The sequence below is a fragment of the Styela clava genome, chromosome 11, assembly GCF_964204865.1.
Source record: "Styela clava chromosome 11, kaStyClav1.hap1.2, whole genome shotgun sequence".
Lineage (NCBI taxonomy): Eukaryota > Metazoa > Chordata > Ascidiacea > Stolidobranchia > Styelidae > Styela > Styela clava.
Genome location: NC_135260.1, coordinates 20968345 through 20987624, shown reverse-complemented (window position 1 = coordinate 20987624; position 19280 = coordinate 20968345). Strand labels below are relative to the sequence as shown.

The following is a 19280-nucleotide window of genomic DNA, read 5'->3' as shown; positions in this document are numbered from 1 at the left end:
AGGAATTAAACAGGAGAAAATGCTGGATAAGGTTTTGGTGAATATACGTCCTACTCCTAGGTCAGTTATCCTCCACCAAATTTGGTCATGGCACGTACGTATGACAAAACTTGCATTTTATGCTGGTTACACTAATAATGCATCAAAATAGATATTCTAAGAGAAGCTGTTATCAGAATGACGAGCATTAAGCAATAGTTTTAACGGACTAACCTAACCAAACCTACTGAAATCTTGAACTTGTGATATGACAAATAATTTATTTTCATGTACATTTGAGCAGTAGGCAACGCTCGGGTATAGGAGTCCACATCATGTCTTATGTATGAATAAAGCAGATAGTTATTATGACATTGCTGGAGCGCGTCATAAATATTCTTTGTCCAATTGTGTATTTTTGGATCAGCTTTCAAAGCGGCTTGTAGTCAAGTTTTGTTTCCAACTTTTTATTTTCAGCAATCTTGCGAACAGCTTTCATAAAGTCTTCTTGTATCACATACTCCCGTTCAGCACGGATGGCAAATAATCCTAATAATAGGAGGAGGATTGAAAACAGATTTTATGTTTACAGCCTCGCTTTCTGAAATAAAACTTACGTATATTCACTATACTACTCGAATTATTATACCTGGTCGCATTTAAACATGCAGCACACTACAATTTAAACATGACAGTGATGATGCTAACATAAAATGGTATCAAGACTAAAGTAAAATAGAAAATAAATTTAGAGTTCAAATACCTGCTTCAGTGCAAACATTCCTCAAATCAGCACCATTGAATCCATCCGATAACTTAACAACAGCCTCATAATCTAGTTCACCATGTTTAGTTATTGGAGCAGCATGAATTTTCAGAATATCCATTCTTCCCTGAATAATGATGATGAAGGCGATTAAATATGTAAATATAGCATGGTGGCAATAAATATACCAGAACATTTCTGCATACCTGCTCATTTGGAAGCTCAATTTGAATCTTTCTATCCAATCTTCCTGGTCTGAGTAAAGCTGGATCAAGAGTATCAGGTCGATTCGTGGCCATAATCATTTTCACCTTAAATGTAACAAGTTTGTTAACCAATTTCACTTTAGGCATAAAAATTTTTAATATAACAGTTTCACATAAGTTCACTTTAAAAAACATACATAAAATATATACGGTACTAATAAATCAAACTGTAAATCATATGAAGGCAAGGATCATCACTAAAATAGTAATTTTTGTGTAATTTAAGTCTTTCAGAAAATATGAAAGTATCTCAAATTCAACCAGAATTAGTATTTCACAACTCTCTTCAAGATTATTCATTTATGGTAAACCTAAATGAGCGACATACTTGACCCAGTGTATCGAAACCATCCATCTGATTCAAAAGTTCCATCAATGTTCGTTGAATTTCCCGATCTGCACTTGTTCCTTCAGAAAATCTTCTTCCACCGATAGCATCAATTTCATCCATGAAAATAATGCACGGTTGGTGATCACGAGCATAATTAAACATTTCTCGGATGAGTCTAGCAGATTCTCCAATGTATTTATCAACAATTGCAGAAGATACCACCTATTTTTGAGAACGTTTCTAATTTTAACATTGTTGCATAGTTATATGATAAAAGAAGAGTTTCATTATATATTACATCAGGACTTACGGTGCTAAGCAAATGTACTTTGAGTTGACTAATATTTGAAATCATGCTAACCGTAGTCAGAAATATTTCAAGTTTCATACCATCAGATTATTTTACCAAATGGGCGTGTTTTCCTTATTACAGAATTATACCATAATTTACAATTTCATCGTTTTCCTCAATTCACAGAACAAACCTTCAAAAAGTTAGCATCAAGTTGACTGGCAACGGCTCTCGCAAGTAACGTTTTTCCTGTTCCTGGTGGTCCATATAACAAACAACCTTTAGGTGGAGTAATTCCAACTCTCACAAACAATTCAGGATTAAGAAGAGGCAATTCGATGACCTATTATAATGTCAGAAACATTAAAACCATGATAAAGAGCTCGCTACTAATTTAAGAAAATTGAATACACAAAATTTAATTGAATAATTCCTTCTGAATTAGCAAGGGTTCCTAAAAATTATCAGTAGAGGTTACGCAAGACTAACATCCTTCCTCAATGCCTTTGCACTAGTGGATTCGTATGCGTATAATGCAAGGATGCGGCAGGAGGAAGAAATATATCATACTATGCAATTCAAAAGTCCTGCTGGCTGCTGCACAGTAACACAAATGTATTTCCGTGACATTTCGTCTAACCAAAAAAGTTCCTAAAAAAGTTTATTTGTTTAATTTTTTATCAGATGTTTTCTTATAGTCTTATATAAATTTGACTGTTGTATATATTTCAGCACCTATTATAACATTATATAATAGCCATAAAAAGCACACGGGTAACCAATGCAATGGTACTTTTTATCTCAAAGAGCAATTAAGAGTTTTGACACATGAATAAAACAAAAATTGGTTTATCACCCACCTCTCGTAATTGTCTGATTTGTTCATTTAACCCTCCAATCTCAGAATATTTCACATCTCCTGGGTCTTCATGTGACATGTTATAAACTAAAGGATCAACCTCACGTGGAAGATATCTAAAAAGAAATCATGCGCATCATACAATCAAAAAGCACTAATTACAGGACAAAACCATCGGCATAATTTTATTAGAAACATAGACCAAATATGGTTGTTGAAAAAAAATGTCAGCCTATGAATTTCGTTACCATTGGGAACTTCTATTAAATACTACTAAATAAAAACTGCAATCAATCAGGCCAAAACCTAAAAAAGGTTTCGCAAACGATCAGGGGGTGGAAATAAATCAAGCAAAGCCTCTTCTTGATAAACATTCTGAATCTATATCTAAGTATATCTTATCCAAGTAGTAGCAAAATTTACATAAACTTATAATTAAAATTAAATTAAAAAATATATTAATCAAGTGGACTATATGGATGCAAAAATTTTCTGGCATTCGCGCATACTTATGTTGAAAACGACCATAATACCTCATGATTGTCAATGTCGTCATATCAAGAGCAACTCTAGTCCCTGGTTTCAACTTTGCTTTGTCTACTTGTCGCCTGCACCCAACAACATATCTTGGACCATTTGTTGCCTTTACAATGACTGGAAAATAACAATTTCATGTGAAAAAATTAGAAAAAAACATTTTTTAGCAATAGAAATTAGGTCAGCATCACATGTTAATGACATTGGATCACAAACCTACAAACACATACAAGGTGTGATTCGATTGGGTATGCAGTGCCAAATTAAAAAGACTGGGGTTTTCAGAAATAGTAGCTTCTTTACATAAACAAAGCTGCTTGTATAGCGCCTTGTTCAGGTTGAATGTTATCAAAAGGCCTCATAAATGTATACACTCAAACTTATAGGCTACGTAAAATATTCAGTAATCAGGTAAAGCAAAAACTATAATACTTACATTTTTCTTCTGTTAACTGCTTCAAAATTTCACCAACAATCTGTCCAACACTTTGCAGAGCCTTTAGGTCATTTTCAGATTTGTCATATTGTTTTGTTCTGTCCTTTAATTCATCTCTTTCTATTATATCATATAAAAATATTTGTGATGATAATACAGTAACAATGCAATATTTTGCAATAATACCGTACATTACAGAATATAACATACTGTCACATGCTTCAAACCAAGACTTGAAGGATCAAATTTTTAATTGTCTACCAGTAGGAATTCAAATACGAATCTCTCAAATTCCAGCAGATTTGTAGTGGCTGTCATTAGATTATTAGGTTAAAAATATCTGAATAAACCTGTGCAGAAATCTCAGGCTTATTCACAAATGACAGAATGCTGAAGTTAGCTGGTCAACAAAGCAATGACGCAGCAACATTTGAACATTCTTCGGTCATCTGTACCATTAAATACAATCAGACAAGATTAAAATGAAACAAACCCAGAAACCATACCGTAACAGGGTAATCGATTGAAATGTTTTTTAAGGTTACGTATAATTCAGACACAAGTTACTTTACTTACTGGATCTTAGTAACCCATCAATTTCTTTATGTTCCAATAATTTTTTCCTGTAATCAGTCAATATCTGATCCCGTGCATCCATAACTCTTTTTGGTTGAAGAGTAGCGGCTTGGATCATAAATTACAAAGCTAACTCAATGCACGTATTACTCAGCAAATTACAGTCTGTCTTATTCATGATATCAGGTCGTTGTTGGAGTCAAGTTTTATAGTTACTGCAAATTTAAAGGGCGTTTTGGGTGCAACTTTTCAACCTTTTTTTTTATGCGGCTCTTTATAACTTTGAAGTTTGAGATGCGACTCAGACACTGTTGAGAATCTCTGGTATAGACAAAAAGAGGATGCAACTTACCTGCGGCGATGCTTCTTCGATGTAGCGTAATTTTGATGGCCAAAACCGAATACCTATAACAATTCAGAATATGCTCTGGAAGGATATTTTTAAATATGAAATCTACTCTAAGCTGTAAACAGCTTTATTTTGCAAATTACAATATTCTGTATATCTTTGCCTTCGTCATATTTGATCGTATTTTTTTTATGATTTGATGAACCTATGCTTTGCCCTGCTAGGTTGATGCCAAATTTAGGTCTAAAAATCGACAATTTGCAAATTCAGATATTTGAAAATGTTCCAAAAATCAAAGAATCTACTATATCGAACATAATAAACTTCTAATATGTTGGAATATTCAATTCGCTTTGAATATCCTGATTTGGGGCTTTCATTTTCATCAACTGCTCATACTATACAAAATCAGTATTATCGTCAGCTTTATATTCTAGTAGAGTGTTTCCAGATTTAGTGTGGTTTATATTTTGCTATTAACCATAAAACTATTTGTAACCTATAAAAATGTGTTATTATATGTATTTGGCTGACCATCTGTAGAGTCTTCAGCTGGTGCTCCCGAAGTATGCGCACCAAGATGTTGCATAACCTGAACACTAACCTGGTACAGGACCTTAGTTCAGGTTGAGCGCCATCTTGGTGCGCATACTTCAGGAGGTCCCTTCAGCTGATCCCGGAAATCGTGAGCGAGGTGCGCTCTAGCGCAATTTATATGTATGGCTCGGGTACGACAGAACCAGACATTGAGATTGCTACGCAAAATATTGAGTCAGGCGATAAAATGTGGCCAAATACATGTAAATTGGGGAGCGATTACAAAGGTATTGGCTGGAATATTGGCCATATTATTCATCCACGACTTACGAAAATTAAAAAAACAAACAGCCAAAATTGGCACGGTATGGTGGGCTGGAATCTAAGATCAATAGCAAATATGCAAGAAAATCGACGCAAATAATTATTTAAGTAATTAATTTCTGTCAAATACCTTGGGGAATGCATTTTTACGCACCACGGAAAAGTTGGCAGCGAGAGAGATGTCTGCTAGGGTAACTTTGGTCACGTCACTGTGATGTCGAAATGACGTAATTTTTCGGTGACGTAGTCAGGTGGGGGGTTAGGATTGACATATGCAAAAATTGTTGAGCCAGGCTAACTAGAAGTGCTACGATCGCCCGGAACGGTATTTGTGCCGCCGATAACGAACTCGCTACCTCCTGCGACAATGAACCAGCACTTAAGGAATATCAACAAGTAAAGGCCGAAATATGAAATTACATGGCAGCATAAAGGCAACATACGGACATCATAACAGAATCGAAAGATGAATACAACAGGGATTGATTCAGATATTTTATTTTGTGACAAAGAGTATGATATACTGCTATTTCTAGAAATTCCGCTTGAATACTGAGTATTCAACTATATATGTGTAAATAGTTTGCAGTGTATCTTACAGTGTAACATTTTTAAACATTCATTTAGTGGCATATTTTTGATTTGTTCTCTCTGTGTGTATACCGGTACTGTTTTAACAATGTTGGCCTCGTCAATGTATCAATTAGGCTACAGACCTGCTCACGTGTGATTAGTGTTTTTCCTAATAATTGCTTTTATGAGTGTCCGCACACCGAATTTGCCGCCATGGTTTTGCGTTTGTTTGTATATTGAACCACTTATCACCTTTTCCGCAATGCCCAATCTAGCAATCAGTGTAGTTTTTCATGGCTTGGTTTTTCTTAAAGCTTTCATGGCTTCATGAGTATGACTATCGTCGCAAATTTATTACATTCCACTCCCCACATTATCTTTGCATGAGGTTGTAGGTATTGGTCATTATCAACGTAATTGTTGAAAGAGAGTACAACAGCCCGAAAGTTTATTACTATCGTGTATTTTGTTTTTAAGTTTGGCCCAAGCCTCATTTAATTGGGCTTGTGTTTTTGTGTGCGTGCTGGTGGGCAGGCACATGAGATACTTCATGTTTTAAACTTTTTTGTAGGTTTTGCATGCCCTCCAGAATTCTCCATTTTGAATTTAGGTTTGTTATGGAGTTTTCGAAATAAACTATCTATCTATCTATCTATCTGTCGTCAAAACGAGAGAGCCTTCAATTGATACCGCAGAAATGAGAGAGAAGCTGTACACTGCATAACTATATACCGGTATCTCTAGGCCAGGGGTGGGCAGCTTCTCTAGTCAGTTTTATAAACTTATACTTTTCCTGTATTCACTGATGCCAGAATGCTGTGTCTGGGAATAGATACACTGCCTACGGTATGTTCTTATATTACTTAGTTCGAAAGTAGTTTACAATAACTTTGAGGATTAGGATTTATATATTTATCCCGGGGGAGAGGAAAGGCGATAAGACGGCTTAATCATATGGAGAACCACGGCCTTTCGTCCGGAACCGGTACCGGTAACCAGTCCAGGTCGAGTATGGGATTAGTTAGCCAGGTACGGTATTTGTTTTCGGAAGCATGGACTTGATGGTGGACGAAGCCGTAACCGACCAGCGGTTGCGTGAACCACCCTACGGCGGCGAGGAGTCCAGCAATCCTCTCGCACATGATCATCCCCGCATGGGATTCGAACCTGCGATCCCACGAAGGGTAATCAGAGATGCGGTGGCGAGCGTATTCCTAACGCTTAGCACGATGCAGCACACCGCCGAGCCCGAGGCGATATCACTTATACAGTAGACTGGTTGACAGTGATAGACTATATATTCAGATATTTGTCTGAAATTTTGCAGAGTTGGCAGTCAGAATCAATTTGCAGTTAGTTCATACCATAATTTTCAGAATTATAGACTAAAATTAGAAATTATAAAACTCACCCAGACAATCTTTCAAGTACAAGTTTGCAAGTGGAGCTAAAACATACTCAGATTTCTGTATTTGGTACTTGCAACATGGAATATGATGACCAAGGATCAGATGATGTTATTCAGGGAGAAGTTCATGATGGCACAGGGGTAAATGAAGATATTGAAAGCGTGGAACTACAAAGCTATGGAAATGAAAATATTGTAAGCTATTTGTGTAATTTTCATTGTTCAGTTGTTCATTACCAGTAATAGTCTATGATTAAATATTATGATTTATAGTGGCTATTTCAGTATTAATATATATACTTTCTATTTAACCTGTTAAATAGAAGAATGGCTCTAGTGTTGGTGCCAAAGTATTGTGGTATTAGAGGTCTGGAGGTGGTAATATCGACAACCGTATTAATATCAAAAAATGAAGTCTTAGAGTTGTAACTTTGATAGCTTAATCTAACTGTTGACAAAATTCTCTCAAAAACAGCGAAGTCAACAAGCAAAATATTTACAAATGATGCAAATCCTGAAATCGCCAACTGCAGGGTTAATGAGCTGAAACCTGGCATAAGATCGGATTAGTATATCTTTTAACACATTCCGGCTTTCTTTTAATCAACGCTTAAAGGAGGGGGTGTTTAAAATTTGATTTTTATCATTCGTTAACTTTTTGGCGTTAATTTTGCGATCACTGTAATTAACACAAAAGAACTTTATCTCATGTCAAGTGACATCATATGGAATCCTATGATGAGACTGGGGTTGCCAACTATGAAAAGTTTCAATAAAGGACATAGATTACCGTCATCACTTATTTTGTAACTTGCAGGATAGAACAATATAAAACAATGAGATAAAAATTATATACAAGCTAAAAAAAATATTAAAACAATCTTCATGTGCTTTCATTTAATGTTCATTTAACATTGACCCAAACAATGTTAATAGAATTGTTATTTCTTTGGTTATTCGAGCCGGACCAAAGTGAAATTAAAAGCTTGCAAATACATATAAACGGTGGCAATTTTTTAAGAATGGAACAATATCAAAAACAGTACTATAACTATCGGGCAAAACAATGTTGGAAAGAATAAAGGACAATTAGCATCTTTTTTAAATGCTAAAAAAGGACAAGGACCGAAAAGCCTAATTAAAGAAGTGTTGACTTTTAGTGGGCTATCCTTGGAATAGCAAATTTGAGGTGCATCATGTACTGACAATTTTGGACTATCTATATTGTGGAAATTGTGAGGCTATTAATGCTAGTTTCGATTTTTAAGCACTGGAAATGAGTTTTTTTTTTCATCAAGCAAATGCTTAGCAAAGACAGTCGCACTCATTGAAGTTTTTAAATATTTGATTTATCCAGCAATTCAAATTGAATCATAATATACAGCTATATTTTAAATAGCCCATGGCCCATCCTCTAGGAACTGCTGGACTGTTGTATATTTTCAATTGTAATACACTTCTGGATTCAAAAAAAATTCTGCCTAGTAATTTTCTGTCATTTTCAAATATAATAAATTTATTCACTGATCCGGAAAAGTCACTCAGTCAACTTTTGTAATGATTTACAAAATATGAAATTTGTGCGAGAATGCCAATTTCATTTGAAAGACAACTTTTTGCATATGCATTTTCTTCGGTTGAGTCTTTATGAATCTTCAGTTTCAAATTAGGATTGAATAATTTTTACATCTTTCTTAGCTCAGATTTGATTATTAATAAATCGTAACGATCTAGGTCACATTTCTACTTACTACCTAACTGTGTCTGATTTTGTCAAGACTTTCTTTTTTACTCTATTCAATATGTTATTTAGCTTTCTTTATTGAATATATTTAAAAGTCTCATCCTATTTTCAAATCCTTCCTATTCCTATTATTTCACTATTTTATCGTAATCTTCAGGAGGAACAAGAGATCCAGAATGAAACAGAACTAGAATACCAAGAATATGATGTAGATGCCAATGATGCAGAAAATAACGAAGTTGGCGAAGAAGAAGAATTTCAAGATATTGCTCAAGAGGAAGTAGCTGAGGAAGAGGAAGTATCTCACCAACAAGAAGAAATTTTGGATCATGAGGAAATTCCTCAAGATGAGGACAGTAATAAGGGACAAGATGAGGCTGTTGAACATCAGCAAGTTGCTGGAGAACAAGAATATGTGGATGATGATTCTATAGAAATCGAACAACAAGAAGATCAGGTACATGCAACTGATGAAATGCAAGAAGCTAATGATGATAAAGTTGAGAATCCGATAAATGAAGCAGGAGATGACTCTAATGATGTGCAAGTAGAAACAACTCAAGCTACTCAAGGGTAAGTTTGATAATATGTTATTTTAACCTATTTGTTGAGAATAATTTGAATTTTAGCCCTATTTCTCATCTTTCTTGGTGTATGAAAATGAGTTGGACATGCTGGTAGAAACATTATTATCAAGAATATTGTAGGAGATATTGTTATGAAGATCATAAGTATGTCAAAACTTTGTTTACCTTTTATCTCAGTGTTCAAAACAACAATTTATTGAACTAAACATGCTTATATTGATTATTTTATGTTGGATCACCTAATAATAGTTGAGTCATTTTTGTGATTAAGTACATACCCATCCATTTCATTCACTACTGGTCAAAAAAAAGTCTGGTTCAATTATTTTTAAAATGTTTTCCTTATTTGTGATGCGTAGAGACAGTGATGAAGAAGATTTTGATAATGTTGTTGAAGTTGAAGAAGACAAAGCAGAGAGTGATGCAGAAGATAATGTTGCTCAACATGTCAGTGACAGTGAAAATGAAGATGAAAATAAAACAAATGATAAACTTGGCGAAGTTTCAGAAGATGATCTTAGAGGTGGAATGAAATATAATAATATTTCTGCATCCTTTCCTTTTTGAACATTACACTAGATCAGGGATCTTTAAAATTGGGGTTCCGACCCTGTGGTGGGTTGCAAATGGGCTCACTAGGGGTTGCGGCACCAATTATTGTCAGAACTATCCATACTTAGACTTCTTCCTTTTGCATCCACTCATCTGTGAAAAAAAACTTATGTTACAACAAAATATTGATCAAATTTGAAAGATTTGGAATCAGTAACCCACGATCCCCGAAATAGAGCCATAGTTCAATCTTTTGTGCGAGAATATGCAATCACATTGGTCTAATTAAAGTTACCATACTGGGGATTTTGAAAAAAATTTTGCTATGCCAAGTGAGTCGGTGTCGCGATGAATAAAGGTGGAAGAACACTGCACTAGATCATACTCGATAAGATGTATTAAGCTATTTTCAAGAGAAAGTTGAAATTCTGCCTCATTTCATGAATTCATTCGATTTTTTGTGAATTCTATGAACACTTGGCTTTGTAGGTCTTTTTTTAGACAAAGTCATGTAAGAATTGATTGAAAACAAACTCAATCATTCAACAAAAACATTGTTAGAGGTAAATCCATGCATGATTGCTCTCAAAGGATTGTTCTAATTTAAATATGTTGTAAATAAAAAAGCTAAATCGATTCATTCCCCTCTATCTATCAGCAATCATCTCTTCATTGCAGTATATGATATATATTCAAAGAATTTGTAAATGATATTAACACCTTTTTGGATGGAAGTCAAGTATATGACATCAACACATGTAATTAAAATACTGTAACTGATTAGATGTCACATAGCCTACATAAAAGATTAGATGCTGAATATGTATCATTTTTTGACATTTCTAGGGGCCTCTTCTGGTTCAGAGAATGAAAGGAGTGATGCTGAAGATACTAATATTTCACCAACGAAAAAAAGATCTGCTGTGTTGTCATCAGATGATGAAGAAGATACAGGTTTGTCAATTTGTTTGAATAATTCAATTACTGTATGTCATAGGGATAATTAGGCTTCCCGCTGCTTGTCAGCAGGGAACCTATTGTATTCCTGTGTTTTATTATTATTATTTATTATTATGTTTGTTAAATTTATTCACAGTTCTTTGACTGGTGTATATTTTCTTGAAATCGAGACACGTCCCGCGTCCTTAGATTTCAAGAACCCTTCTCAGTATTCTTGCACTTCCCAAAAGAGCCGCCTTTTGCAAAGATTCCAATCTATTAGGCAAATTCATATCTTTTAAATACCCTTCTAGCTTGTTTGATATTGCACCCAAGGCACCAACGACAACAGGTATAATTCTCGTTTTTACATTCCATATTTTTCCCATTTCTCTCCGTAAATCTTGATATTTTTCTATTTTTTCTTTTTCCTTTAATAAAATACGATGATCGGCCGGAACTGCTATGTCGATTATCAAGCATGTATTTTCGGATGAATTTATTACTACAATATCAGGCCTTCTGTGGGTAATGACGTGGTCTGTTTGTATGTTAAAATCCCATAGAATCGTAACGTTATCATTGTTTTGTGATTTTTCTGGGGTGTGGTCGTACCAATTGTTTCCTCTGTTAAGGCCGTATAGTTTGCAGAGTTCCCAATGAACAATTCTTGCTAGATTATCGTGTCGATATTTGTATTCTCTTTGCGCCAATTTTGAGCATTCACACAATATATGAAAAACTGTCTCATCTCTTGCATCACACATTCTACATTTTGCAGACACTCCCCGCTTTTCGATTTTTGCTTTGATAACATTTGTTCTCAAAGCCTGTTCTTGAGCAGCTGTTATCAAACCTTCCGTTTCCTTCTTGAGGTATCCTTTCTTTAGCCAGTTCCATGAGTCCTCGACCATTATATTTTTAGTTTCACGAAGGTATTTCCCATGCAACGGTTTTCCTTTCCACCTTTCCATTCTTTCATCTATTTTCCTTTCTTTAAATGCATTTGAGTCTTCGTCGCCACACAAAATACCCTCGCGATACACGGCTTTCATCAAAATATCTTCACTATTCTTTGCATACTCTGTCATACTTTTCTTCTCTGCTTGAATACAGTCCTCAACACTCATTAATCCACGGCCCCCCCATTTGCCTTGGCAAATACAATCTGTCAACATCACCTCTGGGATGAAGCATTCCGTACATTGTTAAAAGTTTTCTTGACTTACGGTCGAGCTTTTCAAGATTGTTTTTTGACCAACCAATAAAAACAACGCTGTATCTAATTACCGAAACTGCACGTATGTTAATAGCTTTGATAATGTTGCCGCCATTTAATTTTGATTTTAGAATTTGTTTTAATCGTTTAGTATATTCATGGATGATCAGTTTCTTCATTTGATTTTCGTTTATCGAATTTGATTCCAATATTCCAAGGTATTTGTATCCATTGCTTTCCTCGAGCTGGCTCATGCTATTCCCATCTGGTAAACAAATTCCCACACTGTCAGTAATTTTTCCCCTTTTCATACTTAATACTGCGCATTTATCTATCCCAAAATCCATTCCAATATCCCGACTGAAAATGTGTACAGTTTTCACTAAAGAGTCTATTTCTTTGTCGTTTTTTCCGAATAGTTTCAAATCGTCCATGTACAAGAGATGGTTCAGCCGCTCCTTTCCTTTTCCTATGCAGTATGATTGTGTTGTTTTTCTCAAAACCATCGTCAGTGGAATCATACACAGAACAAAAAGAAGTGGAGAGAGAGTATCGCCCTGAAATATTCCTCTTTTTATTTGAATTTCTCCGTAATGTTTTCCATTTGCCGTCAAATGCGTTCTCCATGTTTCCATACTGTTTATGACTAGTTTTTTCAAATTTTTGGCTATTGCAAACAAATCCAGGCATTTGGAAATCCATGAATGGGGAATCATATCGTAAGCTTTACGATAATCTATCCATGCCATGGATAAACTTGTTTTTCGTTTTCTGCAGTTATCCAAGACCATTTTGTCAATTAAAAATTGATCCTTTGGCCCACGCGACCCTCTCTTGCACCCTTTCTGCTCCGTCGGGAATAAATCGTTTTGTTCAATGTGGTCATATATACTAGTTGCAATCATTCCTGTAAATAATTTCCATAAACCATTTCCATAAACAAGTTATTGGTCGAAAATTATTAGCACTATTTCCCTTGTTTTCGTTTTTCAAAATCAATACTGTTTTTCCTTCGGTAATCCAACTTGGAACCTTGCCTTGCTGAAGACAGTAGTCAAGTTGTTTTGCAATCTGTGCATGCAGACTAGTGAACTTTTTCACCCAGTATGCCTGTACCATATCAACCCCTGGAGACTTCCAATTAGCTAGTTTTTTCAATTGTCTTTTGAGAATTTCTTTAGTTATCGTGAAATTTAATTGAGTAGGAATATTTTCCAATTCTTTCTTTACTGTTTTTAGCCAAGCAGATTTTTGATTATGAGTGGTTTTAGATCCCCAGATGTTGTTCCAAAATTCTCTGCAATTCTGTGGTTCTCTACTTACATCCTTACTGGTATGAAAATCGCCTGATAACTCCCGATATAATTGCTTTTGATTGCTTTCAAACAGTCTATTTTGGCGAAATTGTCTTGTTCTCTCTGTATATCTCTTGATTTTTGCTGCAGTTGCAATTATTCTTTGTCGTAGTTCTTCAGTTGCGCATGACAATCCTTTCTGTTTTACTCTGTATTTCTCCATCAATTCTTTTTTCCTTCTTTCTTCTTATTTATTTATTATTATTATTTATTTATTTATTTTTATTATTTTTTTTTCAAATTGGTCCTACAAACTTGAAATTCACCTCAAATGTGCAGAAGTTCTCAGCTAGCAATAAAATGCAAATTTTATGCATGACTGACCACGCTTTCACGCTCCAGTGAGCAAAACGCGTCTTCAGTTTTTTTGCGATTTCTCAAAATTGATACATGCTATTGGGTTGAAATTCATAACAATGATTAATGGACATGTTCCGGATACGATATGTCAAGGATACGCATGAGTGACCTCGGCGATACGCTCCAGTGAGCAATATAGGATTTTACATTTTCATCTTCTTCTCGAGAACGACACTACTTAGAGACTTGAAATTTACATCACATGCAGATATTAAGTCGCCCATCATAAATTGCAAATTTTATGCATGACTGACCACGCTTTCACGCTCCAGTGAGCAAAACGCGTCTTCAGTTTTTTTTACGCGGGAAGCCTGTTAAAGCTGCACGCAGCTCTAGTTTATTTATTATTATTTATTTATTTTTATTTTTATTTTTTCAAATTGGTCCTACAAACTTGAAAGTCACCTCAAATGTGCAGAAGTTCTCAGCTAGCAATAAAATGCAAATTTTATGCATGACTGATCACGCTTTCACGCTCCAGTGAGCAAAACGCGTCTTCATTTTTTTTTACGCAGGAAGCCTGTTAAAGCTGCACGCAGCTCTAGTTTAGGATATTTTCATTTGAAAAATTGTCATAACTAGCGTTTGACGTATCATGGTTTAAAAATACTATATAGGCCTATATACTTCATAAGAATTGTCAATATGAAAAATTAAAAAAAAAATGATTACATCAACATCATCAGCGTGGAAGCAGGGACAATATGTAGGCAGTATATATTCTGCATCACTAAATTCTAATACAATGAAATCTTATAGTTTCTCTGAACAGATTTAATATTATAATACATCTGATATTAATAATTTCAGAATGTATTTGGAATAGTAATTTTGGGGATTTAGGCGATTCCTTATTTTATATTACATATGGCATGAAATTGAGAATGAAACAAGTTTTCTAACCTGGCTTGAGAAATAGAGAGACAGATAACTAATTGTCTTTATTAACAGAAAAAAGCATGAAGGAAAAACATGAAGCTGCAATGAAAATGTTTGACTCAGACAGCGACAATGAACAAAAAGGTGGGAATCAATAACATAACTCTTTCGTCATCTATTCATGCGAAATATCAATATTGTTAAGTTTTGTGATGTACTTTTAGTTGGCTTGAAGTGAGTTTGTGAATTCTTGTCAGAAAGTTGACAGATTACAGATGTTACAAGCAACCATTGAGATGCTTCACCTTAGAATGTTCATATATAAGCTTATTATCTTAAAGGTTAGGGGTCACCAACGCAGTGCCCACGGGCACCAATTCACTTGTAAGGACCAAATGAGTCATGTTGTCATTTTTTCAATTCTTTTTTGCAGAAGATGGAGTCGGGGATTTGATTGCTGATATTTTTGGGGAAAGTGATGATGAAGGAGAAGAATTCACAGGATTTGGTGAAGAAGAAATTGGAAATAAAAAATCAAAAAAAGCAATGATATCTGATGATGAAGACGATGATGATGAACCACAACATGCAGAAGTTGAATCAGATGAAGGTATGATCTTCTTCATATTTAGTCCTCAGGAGACACTTGAACATTTTTGAACGTATTTGGTACTTTTTAATATTGCCTTTCTTTTTCCAGAGCTCCCGAAGTATGTGCACCAAGATGGCCCACAACCTGAACCCTGTTTCAGGTTGTGCGTCATCTTGGTGCACATACTTCGGGAGCTCTGGAGAAAGGAAGGCAATAAAAAAAGGCTTCGACAAATTTTTGCGTAATTTGAAAATGTAATGTAAAATGAAAATGTAACCAATGTATACTAAACTACAGATGATGGGTTCAAGGCTCCAAAACCCTCGAAAAAATCAAAGATTCAAGACAAAGATGAAGGAAGCGATTCAGATGATGAAGGTGTGAGAGATTCTGGTAATCAAGGAATGTCAGATTTTGATATAATGCTGGCCAGAAAAAAAGAAGAAAACAGGTAATTTAGCAGTTTGAATATGTTATAATTCAAAGTTCGGAGTCATTACAATTTATTTGAGGTCTTTTTGTCAGAAGATGTAATAAAACAACTAATAGACATAATATATACTGGCAATATTTTTCATGAACAATTGCACATATTGTAGCATTTTAATAATTTTCAATTTGGACTACATGGTTTTCTTCACTGACTTCAACTTCTTCACAAATGCATTTGCCCACCCTTAATAAAAAATTTATTTACAGTCAAGTAAAAGTAACTTGTTTGATTATCCTTTGCAGAAGTAAAAGAAGAAGGAAAGATGGCGGAACTTTTATATCTGATGCTGACGACATCATTAACGCTATGTTGACTAAAATGAAGGAAGCCGCAGAAGCAGATAGAGAAGCAAATCAAAAGAGAAAACCTGCACTTAAAAAATTAACCATGCTAAATACTGTTATAATGCACTTGAAGAAACAGGTATATCCATCATAATAGTAAGAATTGCTGATATATACATATAATGCTGACAAAATATCATAAAAACTTTGGTGTTGTTATGGTCGAAGATTTTACATTATATTATGTAATTTTTTCAGAATCTGAAAGAGGCATTTGTAGACAATGGTGTTATTGCAGCGATTGCGGATTGGCTTTCATTGCTACCTGATCGTAGTTTACCACACATCACCATCAGAAGTGAATTATTAAAAGTATTACACGATCTCCCACCCGTCGGCTCGGTAAGTTCTAAATCAGTTCATATCAACTGAAACATAAATCAGTCTACAATGACAATAAACAAGTTCAAAGAGATGTAAAAGTTACCCCTAAATTTAAATCCTGACAAAATATTTATATTTGCAGGAAGCATTGAAACACAGCGGTATAGGCAAATCTGTCATGATTTTGTTCAAACATCCAAAGGAAATCAGATTTAATAGAGAATCAGCAGGTCGACTCATCAATAAATGGTCAAGACCAATATTTGGCCTGAATGAGAATTTCAAAAGCATGTCCAGAGAAGGTAACTATGTCTAATTACTTCCCTGCTTATCAGTAGAATTTCTATAACGATACCAGGATCCATGCACATTAATATTTGAAATTTTGATAAACAGCATCTGATGTTTTTACGGATTATATCATACAGCAATTTAGCTAGGCTAGAATTGTTGTATAATATAATACTAAGATAATTTGTACGAACCTTGTTTGTTACCGCACAACAGAAACGTTCATTTTTCATAAGTCGATTTAGGCTCTCATTTCTTCTATGCACTACTGGAACAAATTCACATATCTCAAACTGTTACATTACCAATTACTGACCCAATTTAGTTGTCTTTATGACATAAAATGGAACTGTTTTGACATTGTCTTGCATGGCTATGTTAAATGTACAGCACTCTTTCATTTTATAGAACGTGAACAAAGAGATTTGGAACAGATGCCTCAAGCAAAACGCAGAAGACTGAGTTCGGGTGTTGCTAAAAATCAGACAGAAGATGGGAGACCTGAGAATGAACTCGGTCAATTACGACCAGGAGAAGTAGGTTTTGTAATGAGGGCTCGTGTCCCGATGCCATCAACTAAGGACTATGTTGTTCGACCCAAATGGAATGTCGAACAGGGTGGTGGACTTGATGATGAGGAAGAGTCCGCAGCATTGTCAAAGAGAAGGCGTAGTGCTGGAGCACCAAGGTCATCGAAAAAAGACGAACGTTTGGAAAAGCATTTGAAAAACTTTGCAGAAAAGAAAAAGAGCTCTAAATTACAAAGGGCTGTTAAAATAAGTATAGAAGGGAATAAAATGTCAATTCTTTAAAATATGATTTTATTTTAATTTTAAGAATCATGGTTTTGAAAGCATGGAATTTTTGCGTTTTTATTCTATTGCAAAATAATGGTCAATTGTTCAAGATATAAGATCAAATATTGGGCATCACAAGGGATTTAGGACCTGAATATCTGTATTTACGTTGTTGTATCATTTCTCTTAAGTCTATTGTTGTTCACCTCATCATGTTTTGGGGGACATTCTGCTTATATGTTAATTATTGAAGACGGCAGGAAATTGATTGACTGATCTGGCAATTTTATCATCAATTCCTACCAATCACAGACCAAACATAAAATTTGTGCAACAGTTTTGCTTTAAGTTGGTCCGTGTTTTGCCAGTCCTTTTTTTACTATTATTTTTATTTCAATTGTATAATTCCATTTTTAAATAAACTTACTGAAGGTTTTCTCTCTCTTATTGAATAACGGGAAGTGGATGAAGCTTTAGGGAAAAAAGTCTGGCACTGCCTGAGTGAGAAATGGTTGGGATAAAACGGGTTTTATTACAGGGATATCTGCTGAGAGAGATATTACAACCTAGTTGCTGGTCAGTCAAATACATAGTCCAGCGGATAAGAGGTAAAATCATGCACTTCTGGATGCAAGCATCAAACTTGGCACACATGTACAGTAGTAGCATCCCCTGATCAATTTTGGATATGGTGCCATCCAAGAAAATACCTCGTTGCCATGGAAACGAGGCATCATCCGTATTGTTATTAAAGAGAAATAAACATTACTTTAGGAAAGGATATTTTCAAGATAAGTGAACCGATGTGTATATGAGAAGTAAGGAATATGATCAGAAGTGCATTTTGACAATTTTTCCTTGATAACAGAATATCTGTTACCATGGAAACGAGTTATCGACCAAACACGATTATAAGTCGCATAACCTGTATTTTCTGTTATTGTCATGGATCACAAATTAAGCTACATTCACTTTCAAAATGTAATTCCTTTTGCACTCAATTAACTGCCATCGCTAATGGTATACTTTTAAGCCCATAGCCACGTAAAGCTGGTGAAAATATAAAATATATATCTCATAACTGACGGATTACTGTTATCTTGGAGCTATCGTATCGTCATCATATATATTAATGAAGATAAATCCATTCTCTTAACTCTTTGGCATTAGTATCTCAGTCAGATAAAAACGGAAAACTTGCATTACATTTCAGCTCAAACTCGGCTGGAATCGTTGATTATTCTAATCTATATCAAACGTCGCCTTATGTAAGTGATACAAAAAGAAATAAATAGAAAAACGATTGAAATAATTATATTTTTCAAAAAGATATTCCACAAAGACTCCCCAATAACTAGTGGGGGCAATTTTACTATTTAGACTCCTGCTATTTTATTACTCCTGCACTTTTTGACGCAAGCATGAAACTTGGCATACATGTACAGTAGCATCCCCCGATCAATTTTGCAATGTCAGTCGTTATTTCCGCAATCACAGAAACATAGTGGTGTACATGCTAAATCAGCACGGAAACATTTGCAGCGAGCAGCACAACCTTTCTTGCAGCCACA

General features: G+C 34.9%; 2 protein-coding genes across 2 annotated transcripts; one reads left to right on the top strand and one right to left on the bottom strand.

Annotated features, from left to right (window-relative positions):
• Window positions 1-240: 240 nt before the first annotated feature.
• On the bottom strand, window positions 241-4202 carry LOC120348050 (26S proteasome regulatory subunit 10B). Its single transcript, XM_039418159.2, has 9 exons — window positions 4043-4202; window positions 3467-3586; window positions 3027-3147; window positions 2495-2609; window positions 1828-1977; window positions 1340-1564; window positions 952-1056; window positions 743-872; window positions 241-528 (listed from the first exon to the last, which is right to left on the bottom strand). Exons 1-9 carry the CDS (start codon window positions 4158-4160, stop codon window positions 410-412), a joined length of 1203 nt encoding a protein of 400 aa, XP_039274093.1. The 5' UTR covers window positions 4161-4202; the 3' UTR covers window positions 241-409.
• Window positions 4203-7137: 2935 nt separating this feature from the next.
• Window positions 7138-18145, top strand: LOC120347043 (protein IWS1 homolog A-like). The gene is made up of 11 exons (XM_078117770.1): window positions 7138-7428; window positions 9135-9550; window positions 9924-10087; window positions 10963-11070; window positions 14941-15012; window positions 15302-15478; window positions 15758-15911; window positions 16196-16376; window positions 16496-16643; window positions 16768-16923; window positions 17321-18145. The coding sequence occupies exons 1-11, from the start codon at window positions 7312-7314 to the stop codon at window positions 17722-17724; spliced, it is 2097 nt and encodes a 698-aa protein (XP_077973896.1). The 5' UTR covers window positions 7138-7311; the 3' UTR covers window positions 17725-18145.
• Window positions 18146-19280: the final 1135 nt, after the last annotated feature.